This window comes from Megascapheus bottae, chromosome 16, assembly GCF_031878675.1.
Source record: "Megascapheus bottae isolate mThoBot1 chromosome 16, mThoBot2.hap1, whole genome shotgun sequence".
NCBI lineage: Eukaryota > Metazoa > Chordata > Mammalia > Rodentia > Geomyidae > Megascapheus > Megascapheus bottae.
Window position 1 is genome coordinate 15150262 of NC_143524.1, and position 15801 is coordinate 15166062.

At 38.6% G+C, this 15801-nt stretch overlaps 1 protein-coding gene across 1 annotated transcript in view; it reads right to left on the minus strand.

Annotated features, from left to right (window-relative positions):
* Ttc17 (tetratricopeptide repeat domain 17) overlaps positions 1-15801 on the minus strand; it is an 80126-nt gene that overhangs the window by 10849 nt on the left and 53476 nt on the right. The window contains exons 18-22 of the mRNA XM_090347866.1: positions 11374-11633; positions 10787-10940; positions 7035-7155; positions 4435-4594; positions 2922-3005 (exon numbers count right to left, since the gene is read on the minus strand). Of these exons, the coding sequence (XP_090203992.1) occupies positions 2922-3005; positions 4435-4594; positions 7035-7155; positions 10787-10940; positions 11374-11633 (779 nt within the window). The remainder of the gene's footprint in view (positions 1-2921; positions 3006-4434; positions 4595-7034; positions 7156-10786; positions 10941-11373; positions 11634-15801) is intronic.

Consider the following 15801-nt stretch of genomic DNA (forward strand, 5'->3'; position numbering starts at 1 on the left):
TGACTTCTGACATTACATGTCAGTTTCAGAATTTACATCTGTGGATTCACACAATATGTATTTTTTAATGCTCCACTTTGGTAACACTTTGCTGAGATTTGTGAGTGTTGGTTCTTTCCTGCTGAATAATATAGGAGTATCTACATAATAATATAGGATATAAACATTTCCTATAATAGTATAGGAATACCCCATTGTCTGTCCATTCTCCTATTGAAATTGTTTTCAGTCTCAATGTGGATATTTTCTTTTAACCTTTTTTTTCCTTTTTCTTTGCTGGTCCTAAGGCTTGATCTCTGAGCGAGGGTTCTGTTACTGAGCTTCTTTTGCTCGAGGCCAGAATTCTACCACTTGAGCCACAGTGCCGCTTACAGTTTTTTTTTTTTTTTTCCTGAGTAGTTTATTGGTGGTAAGAGTCTCATGGAGGGGCCGGGAGTTTGGCCTAGTGGTTAAAGTGCTTGCCTAGCATGCATGAAGACCCGGGTTCGATTCCTCGGTACCACATACATAGAAAAAAGCCGGAAGTGGTGCTGAGGCTCAAGTGGTAGAGCTCTAGCCTTGAGAAAGTCCAAGGACAGTGCTCAGGCCCTGAGCTCAAGCCCAGGACTGGCAAAAAAAAAAAAAGAGAGTCTCATGGATTTTCCTGCCTGGGCTGGCTTTGAGCTGTGATCCTCCGATCTCAGCTTCCTTCTAAGTAGCTAGATTATAGGTGTAGCCACAGATTTCCAATAATAATTTTTGTACATGTATGTTTTCATGTCTTTGCTAAATACTTAGCAATACAATTACTGGGTCATATGGCTTACGTTTTATACAAACTGCCAATCTTTTGACAAAATGATTATCTCATTTTGATATTTATCTCAAAAATGATTCGAGCAATGGATCAAAGTGCTAGTTACTCTTCACCTCTTCAGCATTAACAATGTATTTTTTTTTCAGCTCTTCTAGAAGCAGGTAGCTGGCCTTGGACTTTAGTTTGTATTTCTATTAATTATTTATATGTTCTGGACTCAAGGCCTGGATAAGACACATGTGTTGTGAATATTTTATCTCAGTCTGTGACTAGTCTATGTTCTTAACTATCTACTGAATAGAAGTCGAAATTTGATGTGCTGGGTCTTCTTTCTTTTACATCTCCCTTCATCTTTTTTTCTTTTCCTTTGGATTTAGGATCATGTGTTCATTTGTCTCCCCCCCCCCCCTTTGGGCATTATTTGTTTTATTTACTTTGGGGCTACTTATTGTATTGTTTTTAGTTGGAAGTAACTTGTTTTTGTGTATAATTCTGATATTTGGTAGACACACTGTTCCTATTTTCCTACCAGCCAATTGCCTCATGTTTTGGTTTTCATAATTCTAATTTATGTTGTTCTTACATGACTTCCATCAGTTCAGTGTGGGGGTCTGAGACTCAGTACCATTAGTCATTGGTTAAAGGATCAGTCCTTATAGTGCTTGACCATCTGTCCTCATGATGGACTAGCTTCTCCATATACTGGGACCAGCTCTCAGCTAGTTCTGACACATTTCTACTCATACTTCTCATTTCTGCTTTCCTAATAAAGAGAAAGGCTTTTAGAGACCTACTTCTTGTAATACCAACAATAGGTGAAAAAAAAATATGCCCTACATACAGTACAGTTGTTCCAAAGTAGAAGGATCTCTTTTGGAAACTAATTTGCTGTGCTGTGCCAGATTTGAAGTGTCAGAACTCTTTCTTTTTAAAGCCAAATGATTTGCCTGAGTAACCACTGTGGTTGTTTTGGATCAGCTTGTTTGGCAAACATTATGCCCTTTTAACTAAATATATTTTATAGACACTAAACAGGAAAGATCTCATATATTTAATTCTAACCTTAATATATCACTCCTATTGTATTTTCTTCCATTCTACTTAGCTCTGTTTTGTGGTGGCTGCTATTCTTACTTCAGTCCCATGTGGCCTGGTCTGCAGTTGGCATGTCTTCTTTTTGATGTTCCTTCTGACTGTGTCATTATCACCATTGTATTTTCCCAAGCATTCTGGGTAAAGGCTATTCAACCTGTACTTCTGTTTTCTATCTCTCCTATTTTACATTTTTTAACCAACCTCTTCTGTAACTTCGTATTTTTGCTTTGTAATTTTTATTCATAAAGGTTATTGTAAATGTGGTAGTAAAATGTCTAGCCTGAACTATAACTTGTCCCACAAGATTTTTTTCCCCCAGTCCTGGGGCTTGAACTCTAGGCCTGGGCTTTCTCAAGGCTAGAGCCCTACAACTTGAGCCACAGCACCACTTCCAGCCTTTTCTATGTATGTAGTACCGAGGAATCAAACCCCGGTCTTTGTGCATCCTAGGCAAGCACTTTACTACTAGGCCAAATTCCTGGCCCCTCTGCTATTTTTTAATAAGTTTTGCTGCTCTTTCCTATGTTTTTTTATTGTGTGTATCAATGCTGTGTCTGCTTTGTTTTTGTTACTCAGAATTTTCCTGGCTAGGCTATTTGTAAAAAAGTTTCTGTAGTGCTTAGCTCATTGTATATGGTTGATCTTAAACACTTTTTGGCAACACTTAGTCTTTTTTTTTGAGTGTAGGGAGGATACATGTGTCCTAGTTTCACTATAAATGTGTTTTGCTGATGGTTTTGCCATGTGTGACACTCAGAAAAAAAGTAGGAAATTGCTATCTTACTGTCATACTCATACTGAAAGTTGAGCTGCTTCTCTTAATCACTGTATATAACTTCTTCAATATTATATAGTAATAAAGTGGAGACACACTTAATCATAAGGTAGTCAAATTAAACCTAAAACACTCTGAATAGGGTCGATTACATTCTGCCTTTGATGAACAGAAGAGGTAAGAGTCACTAGAGACAAATAATGGAGGGAGTCAGAAAGTGGGTAATGGTTTACATCTTGCCTGTGGGTGATTTACCTTTTCTAAAACTTTTGCAATTCGGGTTCCAATTTGTTCAAGTGACTGTTGTGGATATTGGTCTTTGCCAAGATTCTGCAATACCTGGAAGAGAAGGAGATAGTGGATGAGACAGGATCTTGGTGATGCTGTGATGCTGGGCACTGGGGCCCAAGAGCACACTGCTTCTCTGGGATCCAGGATCTACTCTTATGGGTAACATGCTTGAGAAAGACAGCTTTCAGGCTGACTTGTCATCCCGTCAGTTCTCTGTTTTATAGTAAACGTTACAGACATGTTTTTTTTTTTTTTTTTTTTTTTTTTTGCCAGTCCTGGGCTTGGGCTCAGGGCCTGAGCACTGTCCTTGGACTTTCTCAAGGCTAGAGCTCTACCACTTGAGCCACTTCCAGCTTTTTTCTATGTATATGGTACCAAGGAATCGAACCTGGGTCTTCATGCATGCTAGGCAAGCACTTTAACCACTAGGCCAAACTCTCGGCCCCGTTACAGACATGTTATAAAGCAACTTCACTATAGCAACTTCAGGAAATAAAAGAAACAACTTGTATTCCTACCACTCAAACATAGGCACTGTGAATACCTTTACTTTTTCAGATACTTTTTTCTATGTATTCATATATTATTTCTTTTACAAAATATAGGACTACAAATATACTGTAACCTATACTATATTCTGAACATTATAACAATATTCTGAAGATTTATTCATGCCGATAAATGTTTACCATATATTTCCTAGTAGTACCATTATATATTATCTTGTATTTGCATCAAAATTATTTAACTCATTTTCTAGTACAGACATGTAAGGCATGCTTTCCAAATATTCTTTCAGGTATATTTTTTGCTAGGCATTTGCTGGTTTTGCTCTGTGACCCTGGCTTAAGAATGCTAACAGAAAGTCAGGCATGTTGGTACATGTCTTTAGTTCCAGTTTCATTGCTTAGGAGAACTGTTGTTTGAGATTAGCTCATGTAAAAATGCAGTGAGACCCCATCTTCACAAAATAAGACTAGAGGGGGTTGTAAGGGCCTGAAATCTCAGCTACATGGAAGGTCATAGGTAAGGAGATCACAGGCAAAAATGAAAGACCCTGTCTGAAAAATTAACTAAAGCAAAAAGACTTGGGGGATAAGGAACTTAAGTAGCAGAATGCTTGCCTAGCAAGCATGAAGCCCTAAGTTCAAACACCATGGCAACACACAGATACACAGACACGCATACACAGACACACACACACAAATCAGGAAAATTAACTTCCAAATGTCTCTGAAGACAAGAAAGAATACTATCCACTTTGATGAATAAAAGTGGTAAAAGCTCAGTCTTTGAGGACCTGAAAGAAATTAGTTTTTTCTTTAAGTTATCTAAGTAAGAGCCAAACAAAAAATAGCAAAAAAAAAAAAAAAAAAAACCCAAAGAAAAGAAAAAAGCCCAATTACTTGTCCTTTTTGCCTCCAGTTGAAGTTGTGAGGCTGTAAGACCCACCAGGAGAGCAAGGCTACACACTCACCTCTGTCAGCTGACTCTCACCCATGTAGTGCAGACTGGCGCGGTTGGACACCCCATGCAAGTGGTCCAGAGTGTGCATGCTTGTGGGGAGATTGCCATTGCACAGCGGCTCCATGGCTGGCTGCTGTATGGGGGTAGCAAAGTCAATGTGTTCTGTGATGCTGGAAAGGGGAGAGAGAAAACAGCACCAACAATTAGCTCATCAGAACTGATGTCACTCGGAAGGTTCTGAAACAAAGTATTTCTTTTTTTCTTTCCTTTCCTTGGGCTTTCTCAAGGCTAGCCCTCTACCACTTGAGCCACAGCACCATTTCCAGCTTTTTCTGTGTATGTGGTCCAGAGGAAGGGAACCCAGGGCTTTGTGAATGCCAGGCAAGCACTCCGCCACTAGGAAGCACTCCTGGCCCCTCTTCTAGTATTTCTTTCATGGTACAGATATTGCTACTACCTACTACTACTGGTTCCAACTTCTGCTTTCCTTTTTGCACAGAAGCACACTTGTCTCAACAGAGAAATCCATCTAAAGGTTACCACTTAGACAGTACATTTTAAACAGTTTAAACACTGTACAGTTGTGCAAAGTAGTATGTGTAAGATGCAAGTATTTTCCTCCATGTACTCAAGTGGTCATTTCTTACTATAAATAGGCTAACTGGTATTGACTATACTACATGTACTGACAGTATTGACAAGGCAAGTTGGCACCGCTACCAAATTATTTATTTATTTAGACAGTACAGAGGTTTGAACTGAGGTCCTTGTACTTGACAGCCATGTGCTCCACCACTTAAGCCAAGCTCCCAGCCTTTCAAATTTATTTTAAAATTTAAATAAGAAAAAAGTTTATTTTATTTCTTTTTAAAGTTTAATTGGGCTGAGCATAATGGCTCAAGCCTATAATCCTAGCTCCTTGAAAGATTGTGGTTCAAGATTGGCCTGGACATGAACGTCTACTAGACAGCATCTCAAACAGTGGTTTAGGTGCAGTGGTGCAAACCTGTCATCCCAGCTACAGAGGAAGCACATTAGCTGACACGGTGTTATGTGCCTTCCACTTCTGTAGTTGTATGTAGGAGGATTGCAGTCCTGGACAGCCTGTGCATAAAACAAGACTTTATCTTGAAAATAGCCAGAGAAGAAAGGCACTGGAAATGTGGCTTGATTAGTAGGACAACTGCCTTACAAGTGAGAGGCCCTTAGTTCAAGTTCAATCTCCATTATCACTAAATGTAAAAACAAGCCCAAATTTAACTTAATTAGGCAAATATCTATTTATTAATTACTATTTAGTTATGCATATTTTCTATAGGATACTGGTGCTATAATGTATATATGAATATATTAATACATATGCATAGGCACATATATACAACACACACATTCTCACTAGGTGGGTATGCATTACTGCTGCACTATGAGGAGGGTATTTGTTAGTGATGGCTTCCTCAAGTTAATGAGACTGAAGAAGAGACCAGAAGGATGAGTATGAATGAGATAGGTAAGAAAAGCAGTGGGACCATCACCAGAGGCAGGATGGCAAGATAGGCATGAAGCAGAGTCTGAGGCTTTGGGCTACTAAAGTCATGGGAAGTCCGTAGGCTGTTTTCAGAATGGTTCGACTTCCATTTTAAGAACTCTCAGTATCCTGGAGCAAGGGTACCAAGTAGAGGCAAAAGTGAACAGAACAAAAGGCCCAGCTTAGAAGATTATGCCATGAATCGAGGTAGAGATGGTGCTTTTAGGAAGCAGCAATGGTAATGCAGAGGAATAAGGTAGTCTGGAAAAGTACACAGACATAAGAGTGATATGAATTTTAGCAGACTGGGTTTGAGGGACAAAGAGGAAGGACTATTAATAATAACCAGGTTTATTTCCTGAGAACTACCAGAGAAACTTACTAAGACTATGAAATAGAAAAAAGAAAAAGAATCATCTTTTTTAGATGGATAGTAAGACAACTGTGTATTTAGTTTTCTTGAGTTTGGGATGCTTGAGAGAGATGCAGGTCTAGTAGAGAATGGGATAATGAGCTTCGAAGAATGGTCTGGTCTAAATATCCAAAATTGGGAGTTGTCAATACATGGATGATGACTGAGCTTGGAGATGTTTGTAAGAAGAAGGCTTAGTAGTAAATCCTGGGGAACTTCAACATCAACAGGGAAGAAAGAAAGCTAGCAAGAGACTGAGTATTCCATGGAGAGAAAGCTATTATCACATAGGTCTCCTAGCTCAGCAGTACCTTGGCAAGTGTTGGTAAATCTGGATTGGCTCTGGGATGTCAATGAAATGAGAGGTTAGACACGTCTCCATAGAAACAAAACTAAGTCAATTAAAACTAAGTCCCACAGTACTTCTGACAACTTGTAAAATGTGGAGGAGGCCCTGTTAAGAGAGTACACTCACTGCTTCTTGAGTAAAGCATCGAGATGGGTGAACCCATCTGTGAACTATGGGTGGAAGTGGTCGTTCTCTGCTGACTTGAGCTCCTGAAAGGTGATTCTTCTGACAACTGCTGAGAAAAGGTAGCCCTGAAGTTATTGGAGGCCAGTAGGCTCACTGGCACACAAGTGCCATGAAGGTGGGAACAATGAAGATACTCACTCAATGTTTTTTGAAGAAACTGCAAGCCAGGTACTCACGATGGCAGTTAGCTCTACCCAGCGAAGTTTGAGGCACTCATCTGGGCTGGGCCATCCCAGACTCTGGTAGTCACGTTTTTTTCCTGGAAGGAAGGAAATCATGAATGGACACAAGCACAAAGGAAAAGAATCAAAGGTGCCATTTGCTCCAATGATTACTTCATCAGCTTGGGTGTATTTGATGGTGCCAGCCATTCTTCTAGTCTTTATAATTTCCACCATCAACAACCAGAGGTAATTAAAATGTTGCCATTCACAGCAATGGGAATAAAAGTCATCTTTAGATAAAGCCTCATTCTCAAAGAAGAGTGGTGGAATATGAATAAAATCTTTTGTTGTATTTAAGGTTAAGGCATTTTAAAATGCTAACATTCTTACAAAACTTAATTTTTATTTTTCTATATGCTGACTTTGTTTGTTTTTGTTTTTGTTTTTGCCAGTCCTGGGCTTGAGCTCAGAGCCTGAGCACTGTCCTTGGACTTTCTCAAGGCTAGAGCTCTACCACTTGAGCCTCAGCTCCACTTCCGGATTTTTTCTATGTATGTGGTACCGAGGAATCGAACCCAGGTCTTTGTGCATGCTAGGCAAGCACTCTACCACTAGGCCAAACTCCCGGCCCCTCTATATGCTGACTTTGTAAAGATAACTCTAACTTAACAGAAACTTGTATTTCTAAACCAGAGTTTCTAAAGACCTGGCACTGCTGACACTGAGCTACATAACTCTTTGTTGTAAGGACTTGGTTTGGGCATTGAAGGGAGTTTCCCAAATTCTACCCACTGGGTGTAGCACATCCTCCCTCAGATCACAAATGTCTCTAGATATTTCCAAATGTTCTCTGAGGTGCAAAAATCACCCTCGAAGATAGCCACTGGTGTAAAGAAAACATCAGAATGGGAAATAAACAATGAAAGGTTACCACTTATTTTATGAGTACTTTCTATGTGTTCAAGCCATGTGCTAATAAGTGTTTTATGTTCATAATTGTATAAGGAAGGCTTTAATTCTCATGGCTAAAAGAAGAAACTAGAGTTTCTAAGTCATTTGTCGAAAATCTGTTGACTAGCAGGTGGCAGAGCTGGGATTTAGAGCAGGTTGTTTGACTCAATATATACACTTCTTCCAATCACCATGCTTTTTAAAGCTATCTAGGGCTTTTAAATTTTTGATTACTAGTCTATCCCAGGTACTAAATTCTGGGTTCAGGTGCTTTAACTTAGATGGAGTTTCCAAAAAAGAGCAAGACCATGTCTTAGCTGAGAAGGGAGCTGTTAATGGGATTAGAGTGGTGTGTACAGAAGGGAAAACTTTAGTTTTAAAATAGCACTCTTTACAATGACAGAATTTACCAGCAATAGAAATCATGTTAAGTATAGGCAGGGGTTTAGATTTAGACTTTAAGAAAACAGAACAATTTTGGAAGAGTTTGTTGAATTAATCACTGTAACAAACCAGACATTTCACCAAAAAAAGTATTTTTCATTTGCCTCGAAGAAGCTCATCTTTAAAGTATACATTGAGCACTATTAAAGAGGCTCAGAACTGTGCAAAATACTGAGGTTACAGATAAGAATATTAAGGCAGCCTGCTCTAGAGCTCTCAAGTCTAGTGAGGAAGATAGACATCAACAGACGATAAGTTAGGGGAGGCGCTAGAGTAAACAGCTCCATGGGGGAAACAGCAACTAATCCTGTTTAAAGGTACCAAGGAAGAAATGGCAGTTGAATTTCAAGTTTAAGATTGAGTGATAATTTAGCACTGCATTAAGGGCATTTTGGAATTCCAGGCAGAAGGAACAGCATAGGCAATGGCACAAATGTAAAATAAGAGCATAGTTTCTTCAAAGGATAGTACGAAGGGTAGAAAAAAGCGGGATTGTAAAGGGTCTTGTATGCCACACTAAGAAGTTTGTACTTAATTAGTTGGTAGTGCATGGAATGTTAGTTTTTTGTTTTTTACACTGGGATCCTGACTCTTTCTAGCCCTTTTGCATTTTTGCATCTTGAATGAGAGTGAGCAGTTTTATGATCTCAGTTCGTGTCCAGTTAAATTGCTTAAGTAGCATGTGCAAAGTCCTTGGTTCAAACCCTAGCACTGCAAAATACAATGGACAGAACAAAAGAAAACAAGGCTGCTCAAATACTTTGTCACCAGCTTAGTTACAAAGGGGTTCAATTTTCAGGAGGGTGTCTATGTTGTACATATGTATTTGATGAAATGGATGCACATACATGATTCAAGTGCAGCAATGTATTTTTCGTGTTGTAGGTATTTTTTTATTATTCATTCTATAAATGTATGCAAATATTCTACAAAGTAACTTTGTCTTCTGCCTTTCTAATGTCTGTTATTGCTTTCAATTTTTCATCCCTGCCTTAGAAAGTGCTTCACATTGATTTTCATGTAAATTTTCTTCTTTCATTATTTATTATACTTAATATTTGACTCTCTAGAATGTTCATTTTCATGTTTTGTAGTCTGGATAACTTTTTTACTGACAGAGATACAGCCAACAATGTTTTTCCTTCTGTAACTTAGCAAATGCTAGCTTACTATAATAAGAGGAATAACTGAAGCTCTTAATTCCAATTATGACAAAATAAACTTTTCACTATCCCTAGAATTTATTAGAAATTTATTCTGGGGTCTGGTTAAGATGATCCTACTCCATATTTTCTTATTTGTGTTTGTTTTCAAGTCCTCTGGAAAGTGCTTATATCAGTACAATGAGACAAATTTTAATGAGTTGAATTTTCAAAGATGGTAAATATTATCTAGTTTAATAGCGTGGTGCTGGTGGTGCATGCCTAAAGTCCAGCTACTCAAGAGGCTGATATCTGAGAATCATGGTTCAAAGACACCCTAAGATACACAAATGCATGAGGGCTCTTATCTGCAAAAAGCCAGAAGTGGGGCAATAGCTCAAATGGTAGAGCACTAGTTGTGTGGAAAAATAAGTGAGAGCTATGAGTGCAAAAGCTGACAGAGTGTGAGGCCCTGAACTCAAGCCACATTACTGGCACCAAAAAAAAAAAAAAAAAAAAAAGAAAAAAGAAAAAGGAATTCTATCACCATTATTGAGTTCTGCCAAAGCTAGATAGTTAGTTAGGTTCCTGGAGCTCAAAGATAGGTTTCAGGACTTCCAAGAGCCCCTCAAAGTACATGTCAAACCTGACATTTATGTTCCCCTTTCTGCAAAGCAGTCCCAAAACATTTATCCAATACTTTTTTGTCTGACATATAAAAACTACACTAGATGGTTATTTATTGTGCTATAAAGTTCTCAGTAAGTCTAAAACCCTTCAAATATATAAAAGTTTCATAATTCTTCATAATTCTTAGAATTAAGAGATTAATCACCTCTTCTCTACCTTCTAAAGAAGAAGTGATCAGTCTCATTTTATAGATAAGAAAATTAAGGAACAGGAAGATAAAATAGCAGAACTGGTACTTGTACCTATCTGTTTTAAACCAACACCTGTATGTATTACATTGGATTGTAATGTAAAACTATCCATAGGGTAGTTAAGCTTCATGTGATAAAAATATAACCAAATATTTAATGGTAAATGTCAAGTAAATATCAAAATAAAATTTTCATACCAATAAATGATGACCGCTTTTTATCTTTGTATCTGAACTACTCAGTCATACACACATATTCTTTATAAGAAAGGCAGATATGAAAGCAGTTTCCTAAATACTCAAGTTTACCTTGTGGCTCAGGAGATGCCACCTTTGGGCCAGTGATCTCTAGGTTTGCTTGGGAGCGATGTCCATTTTCTGCTTGATTAGATTCTATCTTTTTCACAGGAGTTTTCTTAGGATCTCCTTTGGGTTTCTTTACACGTTTGACTTGGAATGTGATCTGGGGAAAAGAAACATGTTACAGATAAATGAGACCAATGAGCATATCTGTCACTTACTCTACCTCCCCTCTAACTCCTGAGCCACATCTACCCAAGTTTAAGGTTTCCAAGGACTAAACAAAAACTGGTCAGGGAAATGAACAAAACCACTCAGTCTTAAAGCATGTATAGAGTACTGAAAATAGACATCTCTCAGCATAGTTCCTTTAAGTTTGCAGGATCTGAGTGTGGCTTTTCTATTCTGTTCCTCTCACCTCCCAAGAGCTTGTGAGGCACACTGAGATACTCCCTGGAAGACAGTTCTAATACGAAGGCAGTCCCAGAGTATGGAGCTAAGTAGTGTCGCACAGCCAACATCCACTTTACTCTTGTACGTCACGAGTACCAGACCTTGGCTACCATCCCCCAAGAAATGAACTGGCACAATCTTACCCATTCTGTTGCTTCATCGTCTTCACTTCTGCAATCCCCATAGCAAGAGCTTTTGGCTACTCCGTCCTGAGGACCCTTCTTCAGCACCCGTATTCCCTGCAAGTCTAGACGCCGCCCCTTCACTTCTAGTCCTTCCCCGAGGCCTTCCAGAGGCCATGCCTGTTGAAACTCATCCACCAAAGCCAGTATCTCTTCTGACATCTTTGTTTCATCTGAATTCTCCATCTCATCAGAGCCATTGCTTTCTTCAACCACTGTACCTAAAATCCAAGAACCAGCATGTAATTAACAAACACATAGCATGCACTCAAATACTTGTCTGATGCCTATCTTGCTTTTAGTTTAATTTTGGCTCTGCTTAAAAGCACTTCTATAGCCTATCTTCTTACAAATACCATTTTCAAAATTGACACCGAGTATCATCTTTGTCACTGAGCCAAAAGCCTGCTGAGAACAATGGCAACAGCTAGGTGACAGGCAGTCACGGATCATACCACAGTGAGCAAGGAGGCAGCTATGGTCTGCACTAAGTTTTGAAAGAAGAGCCACCTACTTCACATAAGATGGAAAAGATGAACTTTGTTATTTATCTAATAAACAACATATAGCTTGGATATTTGAAGCTGGATGCAACTATCATAAAATACAGCTCTGTGTCCCATCACAGAGCTGGCATAATTGCCTAAACTGAACAAATGGTTTAATGGAAACCTATCCTAATTCTAGATGAAGGCTTCCATTTTCATAATGGCAGATGTGAGAAGTATCAGAATGCTGGCACAGTTTCTTCCTAAAATGGCTACAGAGGTATCATTGATGCTGCTGAAGAATATAAAGACTCCCATGACTCAAAGGACAATGTTCTAGCAAAAATTCTCTCCTAAAAAGTTCAGCATGTTTGCCTTATTTCTCACAAAGGCTACATATCCCTCCAGGTTCCCCTCCGTGCTTATATAGCAATGAGACTCAGAAGATTAGAAGATTTTAACAGAATGTTTTCTTTCCTTTTTTAATCTCATTTCTTGACTACATTAACTTTTGTTCTTTTGAATTAACAACTGCATTTTATATTATGTACTATAAGAAAGTCATCTCTAATCTTTTTAGGAAGTGATAAAGTATAAAAAGAAATAACAAAATGCCTCCTTTGATAACATGCAGCCATCAGATAACCTGAGCACTTTGAGTTGACGACTCCCACAGTGTCAGTCTGCTATTCCAATTTGAATTGCAACTTCTATTGTTGGCAAGTCCAATCTGCTCTGGCCAGTGTCAGAACTCATAAACTCATAAAACAGATCAACCTGAGAAATGCCCGCATAAATCTCTGAGGGGACTCTAGGACATAAGCACCACTGTCTATTGTAGCGGAAAACTTAGAACTCTGAGCCACTTTAATGTTCAACTTCAATGATGGTGCCATCCTACCTTCTCTCCTTAGTGTCTTATGTCAGGTAGTGGGTATAATTACAAGTTGTTCTCTCTTATGACAAAACCAAACTATTGAGATGAATTCTATTTATGACGAAGTGACTACAAAATGCACTGTTATCCTTTCAAGCAATTAACTCATTATATGGTTTCTATTGCTTTTGCAATTATTATTATTTTTAAATTGAGTTTTGAAACAAGCACAATGGTTTGCCAATACTTCATTACATATTCAAGTGATTGGTTATCTGCTTAAGTTATGTAGTTGATAATGTAAATATAATTCCCAGTTTTGACTCTAGATGCTACAATAGTGTGTCCTTGCTATGGAAGAAACTAATGAAAACTTGTAGACAGTTTGGTTTTTGAGGTTCTTGAGCATTTGTTTCTCCCTTGTACTGCTAGCATGACTCTGTATTGTCAACCCAGATGAATAGTACACAACACGTGAATCACTATACCTTTTGCATAGTGTATGACATGCTATGTAATCTAAAAGTTCTTGGTTGGGTTTCTGGTGCTTCATACTCATGACCTTTGCTATTCAGAAGGCTAAAATCTGGAGGTTCAAGGCCAGCCTGGGGAAGAAAGTCTGTGAGTCTCTATCTCCAAAACAGCAAGTAACAAACTGTGCTGGAGTTGTGGCTCACATGTCAGAGTACCAAACCATGAGCAAGCAAGTCAAATGAGTTTAAAGCCTTGAGTTCATGTCCTGGTAAAACACACACACACACGCATGCACACACGCACGCACGCACGCACACACAGTTCATGTAGGAAAGCTGGTGAACAGAGCAATATAGCAATATAAGCAGTATCAGGAAGAGCGACCCAGCATGACTTATAATGACAGTCTCTAAGCATATGATTAACTTCATCTGATTTCAGGTTCTTCTACAGCCACCATAAGAGTCTTTATATCCAGTCTGAAGGGCTTTTGGTAAATTTGGTTCCAGCAAAAAATACAGGCCTAAAGACAAGCAGTCATAGAACGACTGCTTAGGAAGAGAACTTCCATTAATAGAAATCAATATTCAAATGAAGAAAAACTATGCAACTTGCTGCAGGCATCTGCCTTTCCAAAGGATGTTGGGGCTAGGCAAACAGCAATTCCTGAAGAATCACACTAACTAGATAGATATTTTTATATTCCTTTCTCAGAGGTAAGGAATGGGTAGATCATTAATATGTTATGAATTAGAGAATAAAAACAGTATTTATTTACAGTCCACTAAGGGCTAATCTAAGCTATATATATGGGAACCGAAAGAATTTAAGTTTTTGACCTAGGAAAATTAAATATAATTGATTTATAATAAAATTGGAAGACATAAAATTATACATGTTGGGGAGGACAAATAAGTATTCTTATTTCTAGAGGAAAAATATTTGAATGTAATCACAAAATGCTTCCTGGAGGAAGGTCAACTAAGGAAACAAGATTAGACAGAATAGGGATCAGAAGGGAACTTTCCAGATTGATGCTTTTTAAAAGTATGCATGCACAGGTTTGTGTACCCATATACCTATATCCAGACACCCAGACAAACACGAAGAAATAAGGAAGACATGTGAGGGCATTACTGAGTGCTCATTAGTCAATCCACAGATGTGAATAAGGAACAAAATTCTTAGGACAGTGCGTGACATGAAGAATGTTTAAGCAAGCAAGTCAGGAAAAGGACCCCATGTAAAGGACTATCTTATTTCTTAAGCCAAGTAACAATAAAGCAACAAGAGAGCTCATAATTATGATCAAGGCCAAAGTCCTAAAATAGCAAGGTAGTTTATGGTTTGGGTCATGGTGTAAGGGAAACTGCAGACAAAGAGACCAATTACAAAGTTTTTGTGTGGTATAAACTGTGAAGAGAACAAGGTGAAGAGGATATTTTGTTTTTTTTCCTTTTTCCCCTTCAAAGAATGGTAAAGAGGCATGTAAAGGAATTTTAGGACAGGTAAATAATAGGGTAGACTTCAAGATCCCCAGTCTAATGTGAGACAGTGAGCTTCTTACTATGTGCATGTCATTTTACAACCTGAATATGAAAAGAAAATGTTACTGACAGAGGCAATGTAGTTGAGAGGGCAGAAGACAGGGCTGAGATTTCAGACACTGTCTATGAACTTGTTTAATTATCTGTTGTCACATGTCTAAGCAATGTGCTTGACGTGTTATATCACAACCCATGAAAAAAGGAATATATCTGCAGACCTGTCCTGTGTGGGGCTTTGTGTGCAGGGCACTGCCTTGTACAACTTTCTTCCACAGTGGGAAATACAGATTCTGCTGTGGTGAGTACAGATTCAGAGAAATCTCAGAAGGTTCTAAATTATGCCTGAAGCAAGAAGTAAATCTTAAGCCTCCTGGCTATGGGACAGATGGCATGATATAAACTGAAAATAGAGAGAGTGAGACCCACATCTCTATTTTCTGTTTTCTCTACCAGGCACAATTTTCACACTGGGAAAAGAAGAATAAATATTATGAAGTTGAACAGAACATGAATACCTACAGCGAGGTTTATGTGAGTTCACGCTCTTCTGGAGTGCTGGTACAAGTGACAACTAAGTTTGAGTGGTGTTTGGTAATCTTTCAAGAACCATAGGTAGGCTGGTTATAGTGGCTGAGGTACATAATCCCAGTTGCTCAGAAGTTAGATATCTTAAGAGGCCAGATGTGGGGAAAAGTTAGGAAGACTTTGTATCAATCAATAAGCATAAAAGCATGTGCCTACGATCCTACCTACTTGGGGCTACAGGTAAGAATTTCAGTGAGGCCAGCCCTGGGCAACAGGAGACTCTACCTGAAAAATACCTAAAGACAAATAAGACTAAAGGTAAAGAATGGTTTGATCTCAAAAAGGGCTCGAGTAGTAAGTGGAAGGCTCTGAATTTAAATGTCTTCCCACACAAGAAGTAGCACAGAGGAGGGTGGGGGGAGGGTAATGGGTACCAAGACGTGTGAAAGGGTATCAATGTATGTGAATTAATGCACCT